This window comes from Anabrus simplex, chromosome 2, assembly GCF_040414725.1.
Source record: "Anabrus simplex isolate iqAnaSimp1 chromosome 2, ASM4041472v1, whole genome shotgun sequence".
Lineage (NCBI taxonomy): Eukaryota > Metazoa > Arthropoda > Insecta > Orthoptera > Tettigoniidae > Anabrus > Anabrus simplex.
Window position 1 is genome coordinate 1,072,062,949 of NC_090266.1, and position 14,732 is coordinate 1,072,077,680.

General features: G+C 38.1%; 1 protein-coding gene across 1 annotated transcript in view; it reads right to left on the reverse strand.

Annotated features, from left to right (window-relative positions):
• The window catches only part of LOC136863778 (tRNA endonuclease ANKZF1), a 170,270-nt gene that overhangs the window by 58,136 nt on the left and 97,402 nt on the right, over positions 1-14,732 (reverse strand). Inside the window, exon 8 of the mRNA XM_067140130.2 lies at positions 1,882-2,169. Within this exon, the coding sequence (XP_066996231.2) occupies positions 1,882-2,169 (288 nt within the window). The remainder of the gene's footprint in view (positions 1-1,881; positions 2,170-14,732) is intronic.

Consider the following 14,732-nt stretch of genomic DNA (forward strand, 5'->3'; position numbering starts at 1 on the left):
CATTCTAACTGAAGCAATGGAGTTTTTCCACTGTAATATATCTGATCTCATTCGTAATGTTTTCTTTTGGTTCCTCCAATGTATGAGGATTTGTCTGATAAACCTTTTCCTTCAGTCTACCCCACAGATAAAAATCACACACTGTCAGATCTGGGGAGTGAGGGGAAACGAGACCAACACTGATCACACTTTGTCTGTGAGATTGTAAGAAGGGATTCTTCCGCTGTATGTGCTGAGGCTGAATCTGGTTGAAACTATTGAAGCAATTTTTTTTTTACTTCCGTCAACTGATCAAAGAATGGCATCAAAATGTTATTTTGGTACCTCCGCGCATTTACTGTCATCTCGTAAAAGATAGGCACAATTCTCCTCCTTGCATTAAAGGCACACTGAACACCGACCTTCCTATCATAATGAGGAATTGCATAAAAAACCATGAGGGTTTTCTCCAATCCAATAGCAAGAGTTATGACTGTTTGCTCAGCCAGTAAGATGAAACCAGGCCTCATCTGAAAAAAAAAAAAAAAAAAAAAAGGAAGGACGAGCTGTGGGTTGATTAAACCATCATGGACTGATGAAAGATACCACTCACATAATGCACTCTTGCTGCTGGATCACTAGGTTTTAAACAATGGACCTGTGTAAATCTGTATGGTTTGAGTCGTAGCAGCTTTGTTGCTTTGCGTGCAGAAAAAACTGAAACCCTGACTTGTTGAGATAATTTCGGGAGAGATTGATAATAATGTTATTTGCTTTATGTCCCACTAACTACTCTTTTACGGTTTTCGGAGATGCCTCGGGAGAGATTTATCCAGCGATTGTTCAAGATTTGCACAAATTTCGTCTGTTAAAACTGTTCATTTGCGCTTACATTTCTTGTTTTCCACCGAGACAGTACTGTCAAATTCATTTAAAATATTGTGAACTGCTTTTCTAGAAAGTGGCATGTCACCAGGAAAGTTTCAAACAAATGCAACTCGCACCCGATGAGCCGATTTGTTTTTAAAATACGTTTTACACATGAAGATGTGCTGCTGTAACAAAAGCATCGTTGCAATTGAACAATCCAGGGCTTCGACCTAAGAATAAGCATTCCATAATTGAGCATTTGCCATCGCAGGCTACAGACCAGTGCTATTATGTGCCTGGCAGTGGGAAAGGAAAGCGCTCTGTCATCGGTCAAGAATTAAAAATTAAGCCTTGTATGACGTTCTTCATCATCTCCCTGATAAAGAAGTTGGTGTCAGCCAGCAGATAAGTCTGAACTGTGAGGCTCTTGGTTGGCAAAGGGCTCTTTATTGCTTCCAGTCTCTTCATATTTGTAGGAGTTTTCTTATAATATTTCATTTTAAAATGATCTTCAAATACGTATGTCACAAAAATTAAAACTGGACATAAATACAGTTTATCATAAGTCAGATATAAATTGGTCTGCTTGAAACATCAAAGCTACAATAATTAATATTAAGAGTATTTAATGGTGGGAGAAGAATTTAATTTTTTTTTTTTTTTGCTAGTGGTTCGACGTCATACTAACACACCTGAAAGTTCAGCGATGCAAGGATGGGGAAGGGCTAGGATTGGGAAGGAAGCGGCCATGGCCTTAATTAACGTGCAGTTCCAGCATTTTCCTGGTGTGAAAATAGGAAACCACAAAAAACCATCTTTAGCGCTACCAATGTTGCGATTCGAACCAACCATCTCACCAATGCAAGCTCACCGCCACATGATTCTACATACACGACCAACTTGCTTGGTGCGGAGGGGGGTGGAGAAGTATCATTATTGCTGGGAGAATACAGCTCCCACATAACAGAGGGGGAAGGGAAGGTTTTTTTTAGGAACTGAAAGTTGGAATGAATGGGATGAAATAAATGGTACCTTTTCGTGTCTTTGATCTTCTTGCCTGCTTTCTTTTATTTTTAGCTGGAAGAGTATCCATGAATTCTTGTAATTCATCTCTTACAGATAAGCTAGCAGCTTCTGATGTAATAATGATTTCAGCATCATCATCATCGTCGTCCAGTGAGCTTTCAGAAATGGCCAAATATGGTAGCGGGCGTATTGGAGACTTCCGAGGTTTTGCACGGTCGATGTAACTTCTTGGTTTTGGAACTCTAGGGCTCGGTGGTTCCCTTTTAGTCATCCTTTGATAGACTTCCCGAGAATCTAATTGGGAAAAAACAGAAATAAAATAAATCTTGAAAATACACTTGAAATAAACATCCACAATCATCAGCAATGACTGGTTTTCAAAATAAAACTGCATTTATACTAAAATCACAATTTAAACTTTTTGATGATGATGATGATGATGCTTGTTGTTTAAAGGGGCCCAACATCTAAGGTCATCGGCCCTATTTAAACTTTTTTTTAAGGTGGACATAACACAGTTACCCATTGAAACATTTGTAAAGGTTATAAAAATCAGAATGAAATTAGCTACTTATTAGAACTCAAGACTTCTCAGTAACAGTAACAATAAAGTGATGGTCAAATCATTATAAAAGGATGAATATTATTCTTCAGGGTTCAAGGCACTCTCATGATGGAAACTGACAGAACAACAAAGAAGGTGAGGGCTTCACTTAAAACTTCTCCAGTGTATTTTTATGTAATATTACTGTTTATTGGTATCAGAAAATTACTTGTAAACATAAGTCTATTTATTAGGTTTGTTTTGTACTCGACAATCTTCACCTGAGTCAGTGTATGATTGCTGGCTGTCAGATACAATTTAAAATTTACATAAATTTTAGAAAACAAGAGAGCATCAGTGTCTAGGATGATTATGTACAAACAGGACACACATTGTGGTGTTACAAAATATTCCTGAAGAAGGTGATCTCATATATTTAGGGAATACATTTTTAGAACAAATAACATAATGCTAAACCTAAAAATTCTTGCAGGTGCTGATTTAATATTTACCACTAATTTGAAGAAAAACCATGACTAAAATGCTGCTATTAACAGTGACAAATTTCAGATGTATATGAAGACACGATTAAGAAATACAGGACCCTGTGCCATTGTGATGGATGGCTAATGCAGCATATCACTGTAAGCTTGTGGAACATGACAACAAAATGGAGGAAGGATCAATTACTGGTAATCATACTAGATGAAATATTTTCTTCTACTGAATGATGTTAAAGAATTTAATTTTTCCTGTAATTTATAGTCATGGTTGAGGCAGAAAAGAGTGTGCCCACTAGAAAATACAACAGAAGATGAGCTTCAAATCTTGTGTCATGTGAATCAAAGTCACTTAAAGAGGTATAGTAGCATATAAACATGAGTTTAGCTAATGTTGTTTACTTACATGTATGCATAATAACATTCCTTTATTTTTTTAAAACCAGGTATATTGATGAGATGTGCACTGAAGGCCATACTGTTCTACGATTTCTTCCATATCACTCATTTTTCAGTGCTGTCGAATTAGTATGGTCTGTAGCAAAGCAGTATTATAACAAACCAGTGGTGTCAAGACCAGGCTATGGAATGGACAGAGCTCCAACTGTATGGAAAGAACCTCGTGATCAGGAAGGCCAAGTATTGGCCGTGCGCGTAGAGGCGCGCGGCTGTGAGCTTGCATCCGGGAGATAGTAGGTTCGAATCCTACTATCGGCAGCCTTGAAGATGATTTTCCGTGGTTTCCCATTTTCACACCAGGCAAATGCTGGGGCTGTACCTTAATTAAGGCCACGGCCGCTTCCTTCCAACTCCTAGGCCATTCCTATCCCATCGTCGCCATAAGACCTATCTGTGTCGGTGCGACGTAAAACCCCTAGCAAAAAAAAAAAAAGGAAGGCCAAGTGGAAATGTTATTTTTTGGATATAAGCAAGTGGACTTGATAATATACTTGTCAGATGGCGGCAGTGAAGAAGTGCAAGTGAGAGAGCTCCGTAAACCACCTAGCAAATCAGCAAGTTTAACTACAATTCGTGTGTACTAGATCAAGTTACATAACAAAATAACACTCAGTGATTACATAAGATTCATTCACAATGTCTCTAAAGTCATTGAACAAGCGGATTTCTTCATTCGAAGAAAAGCTAAATGACATCCAAGCTCGCTTTGAGAAGGCAACGCGTGCCGCCAACAACAGTGATACCAACCCCGGCAATGTTTCCCTAGACGCACTTGCCCTTGAGTTCCAGTCTTTCAGAGCTGCTGTCACCGAGGAGCTCAAGGAGGTGAAGTCTGAACTTACCGAAATGCATAACCAGATCTCCAAACAGGACAACCTAATCGGCGAAGCAGAGCAGTACAGCAAGAGAAACTGCCTATTACTCCATGGGGTGGCAGAAGCTCCGAACGAGGACGTCTATGATAAGGTGTTCGGTGTTGTGAAATCCCACCTAGGGATAGACTTGACACTGGACAATTTAGATCGCCGTCACAGGATTGGGAAACCAAGGAGAACTACAGCTGAGGTAGTGACGGAGGGAAAAGGCCCATCATAATAAAGTTCAAGCGATATCACGAACGTGACCGTATCTGGCGTGCAAAGAAATCGTTGAAGGGATTGGGTATGCTGATAACGAACCGCTAACAGCAACGAGAAAGGACATACTAAACGCCGTGCATGACCACTTCGGTCAGAAATCTGTATGGACTAAGGATGGACGTATCATTATTCTAAGCTCTGATGGGAAGAAAATTCAAGTGACCACACGAGCTGACTTTAACAATGTTATTCAAGCAGCTAGGGGGTGAAACAGTGCGAAGTAACGACAATGTGGATTAGTTTAAGTTTGTATTATAGTGTTTTATTATTGACTGTGAATGTGATTGAGTGCATGAAAAGCCGGCGCGATATCAGAGGAAATACGCTGGTAAGAAGCACGTATTCTTCTTGGTATTCTGCTTTGTGTGATGAGTACTGTTATAACCACTGCCAGCTGTGGACCTGACTGTCCCCCTACCCCTAACCTCTCCTATCCGAGAACAGACACCCCGCTGTCAGAGCTCATTAGTGAAAGTATTTCAGGCCAACGCACATTCATTGAACTACATTCATTTAAATTCTCAATCCCTGCCTGCTCACCATGAGGAGCTAACAGCTCTCCTTGAAAACAGCAATGTACACGTAGCTTGTATCAGTGAGAGTTGGTTACATGCAACTATCCCTAGTAGTACGGTACACATAACGGGCTATAATATTTACAGGCATGACCGAATAGATAAATGAGGTGGAGGAGTAGCCTTGTACTGTAGAGATGATATTAAATGTAAAATCGTATGCACTTCTGCCCACTGTGCTCACCCGAGACCTGAATTCATTTTTGCCGAGATCACTGGGACAACAGTTAAAGCCCTAATAGAAGCTGTTTATCGGCCACCACGGGTAGGTCACTTCTCAGACATAGAAGACATCCTGCAGAGACTATCACCTGCTTATGAACATATTTTAATATTTGGAGACTTCAATACTAATTTACTGGAACAGGCTGGAGATACAAAGCAACTCTTAAGTATTTTCCAGACGTGTGACATGACAATACTTCCACTAAAACTGACAAATCATACCTCATCTTCACATACACTAATTGACTTAATGGTCACTAACAACCCACAGAAAATAGTATCACATGGACAAATTCCTACCCCTAGCATATCAACACATGACTTAATATACTTGTCTTACTCGCTCAAAGTACCGAAGTATAAGTCCAGATACATCACAATCAGGGACATTAAACATATAAACTTAGATCATCTGAGAGTTGACGCCTTGAATAGTCCTTGGAATGACGTAAAGAATATGAATGGTATCGATAAGAAAGTTGAAACTTTAAGTTCACTTATACTTGGTCTCCTTGATAAACATGCCCCTAAGCGTACGGCCAAAGTCTCCCGACCTCCTTCTCCATGGCTGACTGATGACATTAAACAAATGATGTCTCACCGTGACGCGTTACACCGGCTCTACAGACGCACACATTCTTCCAGTGCGCTTGAACAGTATCGGACACTTCGGAATAGAATTAAAGTAATAATTCGAAATAAGAAATTTTCTTTTTACAATCACCTGGCTGGAAATTTAAATGTGTCAAACACTTGGAAACAACTTCGTTCCATTGGAATTGGGAAAGCTTTGCCCCAGCCATGTAATCCAGACATCTCTCTGGAGAGATTGAATGATCATTTTTCTGAAATAAAAATTAAACCGGAAATACACACAATATCACAGACTATAAAATCTTCTGAACCAGCCACCACCAAATAGGCCATTCTTTGAATTTCGCGAAGTCACAGAGATTGACGTGAAACGCGAGGTATTATCAGTCACATCATCTGCTGTAGGACCTGATGAAATACCCATAGTCATAATACAACACATCATTGACATTATTCTTCCCGCCATTACTCACATATACAACACGTGCCTCACAAGTGGCCCCTTTCCAAAAATGTGGAAAAATGCCATTATAAATCCTGTTCCCAAAACTTCCTCACCTGTACTTATAACAGATTATCGACCTGTTTGCATACTTTAATCTCTCTCCAAGCCTCTTGAACGCATAGTACACATGCAATTAACCGACTATTCAAATAAATACAAACTACTTGACACGTTACAATAGGGTTTCAAAAAGGGACACAGTACGGCCACTGCCCTGCTGAAAGTTATGGACGAAAGGCAGGTGACGTTACTTAAACTTCTTGATTTTAGCAGCGCTTTTGACAAAGTAAATATAGACGTACTGGTTGCTAAATTGAAATCGCTTCACCTTGGACAGACAGCTCTAGAATTCTTTTTCTCATATCTTACAGAACGAAAACATGTAATTCTTCAGAATAGGTCATCCGAATGGGTAATGAAATATTCAGGAGTACCACAAGGCTCTGTACTTGGACCACTTCTCCTTGTTATCTATATTAACGATATATCGATACGGCTAAGACACTGTAAATACCACTTGTATGCTGATGATCTACAGATCTATTATCATTCCAAAATTTCAGACATTAATCAAGCAATAAGTTATATGAACTCTGACTTAAATAATATCTGTGCATGCGCTCATGAAAACTGTATTTTAATTAATCCATCAAAATCTAAAGCTATTATTGTTGGGCAGACGAAACAAATCAGTGCGGCAAAAAAAAAAAAAAAAACCATTCCTCTACTAACTTTATCTGGTAAAATTATTCCGTACGAAAACTCGGTAATAAATCTTGGTGTAATTATAAACGAGAATCTTAACTGGGGAGAGCACATTACAAATATCTGTAGAAAAGTGTATGCGACCCTTCACCCACTAAAATATCATCAAAATATGCTGCCACTAAACATGAGAATTAGGCTTATAAATACTCTTATACTCCCTATATTTTCCTACTATGACGTAGTACTAATTGATGCCACAAGTGAACAACTAAACTGATTACAACGTGCTATGAACTCATGTATTAGATTTATCTTTTCCTTACGCTATGATGTTCATGTTACCCCTTATTATCGACAACTTTCCCTTCTAAAATTTGAACAATGTAGAAACCTCCACGTGGCAGTATTAATCTTTCGAGTATTAAAAGAGAATATCCCATACTACTTATCTTCACAACTCAATTTCCTATCCTGTTTCCACCAGCATAACACACGCTCCGGCAGTACACTTGCTATCCCTCTCAGCAGGTCAGCAGCATTTAGCCGTTCCTTCATTGAAAATGGAGCTAGAATATGGAATTCTCTCCCCCACAACATTAGAGCCATAAAAATCCTTAAATTCCTTCAAGTTGTCTTGCCGTGAGCATCTCCTCGATGTGTGCCGCCAGGCTGAATGAATCTGGTAGAGTGAATGTGTGTATCAATGTACGTTTACTGTGCTTATGGTATTTTGGTGTCATTCAACTTTTAATTTGTAACGATAGTTTTAAGACATGACTAAGAATATTTATAGAGTTTATGTTATTTTGTTTCATAGTTTGTAATGATAGTTTTAAGATAAGATTATGAATATTGCTCTCAGATGTACAATGTTAATGAAGTGTGGTTAAGTGTAAGAGAGGACCACGAGTCCTAACTTCGCCACTACAAATAAAGGCAAATATAATTTAATAATAATAATAATAATAATAATAATAATAATAATAATAATAATAATAATAATAATAATAATATATCTTACAGGTTACAGAAGAGATATGGAGAAATTAAGTGAAACATGCCGAGGAGAAAATTGTGAAGTTCTACAATAATGAGGTGAGAGGTGGTACTAAAGTGGAAAAACTTGTCGTTACTCATGGAAGCAGTGAATCAGAGGAGGAAATCAGAGGAGGAAGACCAGAAGAAGTGGAGGAGTTAGCTGTACCATTGTAAGGGCCATTCCATGAGACTGAAGGTATTCTAACTTTGCTGGGAAGTAATACATTTTTTACTGCCCTGTCCTTTCTCATATACAAATTTACATTTGACAATGATAGGGAAATGCCACCTTTTTGCTAAACATAGCAATTTTTTGCTGCTACTTTGGTCTAGGTTTAGTGAGCCTGGCTCTTATCAGGAGTATCTGGGTTCAATTCCCGAGCAGTTCAGGGATTTTAACCTGAGGAGCCATCGAATGGTGAGATACTGGCCCCAGTCTAGAGGGTCATGAATAATGGCCGAGAGTCTTTGCGCTGACTATGTGCCACCTCATAATCTGCAGGCCTTGAGGCTGAGCAGTAGTCACTTGGTAGACAAAGATCCTACAAGGCTGTAGCACCTTGAAAGGGGGGTCATGAAAAATAGAGTTCTTACTCAAAGTTTATGCTCAAGGGCATGAGCTCTTATGAGGAGTATGTTCTCAGCTGAAGTAATATGTACTCCATTTGGTAAGAATAAGAAGGTTCTCGTTCGATGCAGTAGATACTGAAGCGAACCACGATGTGGATCATTTTAAATTTCTTCATCAACGTTACGTACAATTCCCAAATAACATATTACTTTTATTCTTTTTATGCAAGTTAATAACATTATTACCTGAAATGAAGACTTAAATTGGTATTGAGATATTTATTGTACCTTACTAAAATGTGTTCTTAAGAAAAAAATACTTTTTCCCCTCAAGGAATTGGTTGTGGTTCATGCCATGCAATTAATATTTTTGTGAAAATTATATTTTTTGGAATTCTTTATTGTAGCTATTACATATTTGAAGGTGTGTGCTGAGTCTCTTATGGTTCCAGAGGAAATATTACCTAAAAACTGAAAAATGTCATTTTTGGCAAAACACAAACTTTTCATGATATTAAAACTCACCCTTCACAGTTTTAAAATTTCTCAGCTCCATATTCATCATAATCTTTACTTGCCTAGTCTTCTTTTTCTTCTTTCTACTAATTTTCTTGACCCTGGCATCATTACGTGGCTCTGGGATATGAATTTCAACTTCTAATACTTGCTGTCTGTCCATGGCGAGTAATCTTGTCTTCTAATATGAACCATTGTTAAACATAGCAGTTCCCAGTGCCTTAACCTTGTATGTGCCGAGTTACCAGTTGACTGTTTGGTACCTCAGTGCTGAGTTTCTTCATTCGTATGTAAAAAAAACTGTAGAAGCCTCAATTTTTAACTTATCAGTGGGGTGATTAGCTTAAAATGTTTATAAATGTTGTTTGTTTATAAATGCAAATGGAAAAAATCCTACACTTATGTTCAATATTATTTTGAGAGAAAACAAAATTACACTTACGTGCCCATGCATGCATTATCTTTATACAAAGTAAAGAGCCCAAAATAATAATATTTCCTAAAATCTGTAGGCCACTAATACATGTAACTTCTTAGAAGTACCGGTATATAAGTTAATATTTTAAAATACTTTCCAAACCTGGAATGTGGTGATAGTTAAATGTTTTCTACTGGTTGTTTGTGATGCCGATTTGTTCAACTATCTGCACCAACTCCACTGGCACAAAAGTTTATAAAAAAATCAATGATTTTCGAGTTGTCATCAAACACTTCTTGGCCCTCGGAGCCTGTCACAGTTACCTGAAACTCTGGTGAAGAAAAGTAATCCATCCGCCACAAAATTAGCGATAAAATAGCTGTTGTACTCACCGTTTTTTTCTTCTTTCGTTTAGAAGGAGGCTCGGTTTCTCTCTCACATACAATATTTTTGGCACTCTCTCTATCAATCTCACATTCAAAATCGCTTAAAAATTTTTTAAAATGAAGATCTCCTTCATCACTTTCCGCTGTGGTTAATAACTGTAAGATTCTGTGATCCGAAATAACATCGCTGCAAGAGCAAATAAATTGTTGTTCCGCCATGTTTGTTTACATCACAGATGAACTCCACAGACGTCTACAAAAAGCTCTGTAAGTTACTTCACGAAGCTATAATCTCTGATCAGTTAGTTCTACATAATGCCCAACAGATAGCAGAACATGTCAGAGATCAAATTTGCACTCGAAAGTGAACCGGGAAACTCAAAAAAAAAAAAAAAAAAAAAATTCTCGCGCACCATCTATAGACGGGTGTAGCACTGGTGGACAGGCCGCGTCAGCCCGTCTACAGGCGGGCGTAGCACTCATCGGGTTAATCTTACTGGTTGACAGCATTCCTCTATGCAATTTTTAGAACCTGGTAGCCAACAAACACAGTTTTTGGAACTCATTCGGTAGATAAATATGATAGTGAAAAAACTTGTTTCGAAACAAAACATCTGTCCAGCATTCCGGGTGACCATGAAGGTTCAGAAGGAAAATACTTTCATTGGCTTTCTTATTTATTTACTCACCACACTAATATGCAGTCAAAAGCAACTATTGCTACTGAAAATTTATACTTTATCTGCTGCTCTTGTTTTGTAACATCAAATTTTGAGTCAGTTTGAGGAAATTTATTCCACATTGCAGCTTTAGTCATGATGAAGTACCATACCTAACCTCTACATTTTTAGACAGTTATTTGATGGATACCAAGTCCCCTATGCCACACTGAAATCCAGGGTGATTTACCAGCTCTATTATTATTATTATTATTATTATTATTTTTTTTTTTTTTTTTTTTTGCACAATTTGCTTTACCTCGCATTAACATAAATAGATCTTATGGCGGCGATAGAATAGGAAAGGGCTAGGAGCGGTAAGGAAGTAACCTTGGCCTTAATTAGAATAGAGATCCAGCGTTTGCCTGGTGTGACAATGGGAAACCTGCTGACAGTGGGGCTCGAACCCACCATCTCCCAAATGCATGCTGACAGCTATGTGACCCAAACCACACAGCCACTCAATCAGTAAAATTATTTTCATTTAACTATATTCTCAATAGCACTTCTTGTTTCCAGTTTGCCTAGACCCAGTAAATTCAAGTTCTTTAAAATGATGCATAATTTTAAGGTTCTCAGAATTCGTATGTATGCCCCACACTGACGAACAATATGTATGCCCCACACTGACGAACAATACAGGAACCTGCTGTCGGATCATATTCACCCATTTTTTCACCTTCAGCACCCTGAAGGAGACCTACACCTATAGAAGGTTTATTCCCTCGCATATCACACCGAATTATGGCTGATTCCTTGGATTAATACCCATTAAAGCACAGATTTTAAAAAATGTTGTAATATGTTGTAATATTTTAAACATTGCATCTATAACCAATCCTTCAAGCAAGGATATAAAAAATTGTTGAATCTGTCCAGTTTAAGTAAACCTTTTTTAGAGTATGATATACTCTGAAAAAACACATTTATGATTTACATGGAACAAAATATGATTCAATGAGACCATGTTCTTATAGATAGGCTTTAACCCGTAGAGAGCCAGACAATGATATATCGTTGTTTCATATATACGCGTAAAATGCCAACCACGATATATCGTTGTTTGGATAGCGCATAGTTCTATGCGAGTTTGTACAACTTGGGCCGTAAGATTGCAACATCTTATGTGTCAAGTCCATAGAGAATTGTCATTAGATTTTAACTATGCCGCTAGATGGTGCTTAAATTAATTCATTATCACGCATTGAATTTTTAAAGTCCGTGTTTTTCTACGACATATGCTCTCCATGCCGCGTGAATAAAATGGCGACTAGTGGGAGAAGTTATTTTGTTAACGATGACGAACTGGCTGTATATCTTAATAATTTTTAGTGAAGAATAGGATGATGAAGACTCGGATGAGGAATTCATTCCTCCAAGTAGTGAGGAATGGGAAAGTGAAAGTGTTATTGGGAGTGATAACAGCGAGTTTTCTGTAAACACTCAACCACATGCTAATTGTCCGAGTGTAAACGTTGAAAGTGGTAATGACCGTCTGAGTGACAGTACTGATGATGATGACGGCTCTAACAATATCCAACAGCAAGAATTTCCTGTTTACCGTGCAATTCAATTAGGTCAAGATGCAAAATACCAACCCTCACCTGATTATTATGATATTCCTGGCCCGAGACCCGCTCCTTTGTCAGACGCTAACCTATAGCGTATTTTTATTTTATTTTTCACGGCTCAGTTATGGAACCTCATAACTACAGAGACAAACAGATATGAAAAATCATGTCTTTTCACCACATGCCAGTGGCGCCCAGTTACATTGACTGAAATGAAGGCTTTCATTGCTGTTTTGTTGGAAATGGGTATAACTAGAAGGCCGAGCATATTTTCTTATTGGTTCAAAAACTCCCATTATATTCCATGGTTTGGAAATATGTTCTCAAGAAACAGATTCCAACTGATCTTGAGATTCTTTCATCTTGTGAATAATGATAATCTATCACCATCTGGTTATCCTGACTACAACCCACGTTCCAGGTTGAACATGACAATTGTATATTACGATACCATTGTACATACCTGGGCCTGGCACTGAGAGGGTTAAATAATACATAACCCTCTGAAGTGGGGCAAGGGTGAATACTCGCGAGTGAAGCACAAAGTCCCTTATGATGATGTCATTGTTCAAATGTTCAATGAGTGACCTTATCTTGTAAATGCGATCTGCAAGTTATCATTTAAATGAAAAATTTCTTTAATTTTGTTCAAATTTGTTCCTTGTCACTGCGCAAGGAGTCGCACCAAGGGTATAAAGCCAAGGACATGACATGTATGTCTTCACTCGCAACTTCTTGTGGTCACTTTTTCAGGGTTAGATAATCCTGTACTACATGGACAAGAAGGGAGCCAGAATAAACATGTGATGGCGAAGGGGTTAAGGCATTTCCATTCCCCTAATTGAAGGAAGATTTTGAATTACTTGGTCCTGAAAATAATGAAATAATGAAAACATGATTTTGACATGCAAACTTTGCCTACGAGCGATAATTTAGAATGTTGATTTAGTCTCGCTTAGTGATGATAACCACCTAATGTCTCTATGCTAAAAAACACAAAATGGAGTAATGTCTTTTCCCCTACAAACTTTATTACCATTCTGTGAAGTAATTGTAACTGAGTAACATATTTCTCAGGTAAATGCAATTCAGTCCAGTTACTTTTATTTTGTACTTTTCCCATCACTGACTGGTGACACTGATGTGCTATATGGTGGCTTTAACAATTACAAAGCACTTACGATGACAGGGATATAACGCAATTTGGAAAGCATGTTTTGCGTGTGATACATCATTTGGTGGGCATTAGTGAGTTAACACCGCCATGGGCATAAGGCTGCTTGCTTAGCACCCATAGACATCCAACCTCAATCCTATTGAGCACATCTGGGATGGTGTCGAAAGGGATGTGCGCACCTTGGTTATTGTTCCAATAATACTCTGTGCATTATGAGAGGCTGTTCACGGGTCATTGATCAGGATGGTTTCCCAACGTTTCCAGTGTCTTTTCAAGCCCTTGCCATCCTGCACCACCGCATGCTACCAGCCAGGTATCACTGATTCAATTGCTCATCAGTGTATGTGTAGATCAGAGAAGACACCCTCCTTTAGTCATACCACTACAACTGAGAATCTACTCCAAGACTGTTTGATATGTTGGATTATGCTACTTGTTAAGAAAGGAGCCATACTTTCTAGTGTCGACTTAGTAAAATGTAACATAAAAACTTTCCAATCTGTCAAACACACAAAAATTTTGATATAAACTATAACACTATAAACATACCTGTAAAAAATACACACTATCATACATAGAATGACATGTTTCGTTCTACAGGAACATCCTCAGATTCTATCAAATCACTTAAGTCATGCGTATATATGTACAGTATTGTTTACGTTGCATAAACTTGTCGATGATAGAGAGTTAGGTGATAATACGGACAAGTATTAACAAATAATGATTTTATAAGTATTAACTTAATGATGAACTTCTGTACTTCTCTAGACTACCAAAGCTTAGTCTGTTGTCTCCAAACCCTATTTCAGGACTGAGACCATGGAGAAGTTAGTGGAAAGTTTCGGGTATAGCATACTGTTACAAGTAACTATTCTCATTTTGGTTCCGTAATGAAGATGACGTATATCACAAATATTACAATAATATTTATAGATCTATAAATATTATCATAGTATTTGTGATATAGCATACTGTTCCGTGGAGAGGGGAGGGGAAGCAGGGGAGGAGCGAGTGGAACGTTGTGGATCCTTCCTATTGGATGTTATAATCTAGCATACTCTACCGTGAAGAGGGGATGGGGCAGTAGGGGTGGAGCGAGGAGAGCGTTGTGGAACCTTCCTTCATCTACTGGAGAGTGGAAAGGAGGTCATCATGTTATAATGTATTTTATGTGAAAATGAATGAAAATGCAAGTTCATGATTTTAGGTT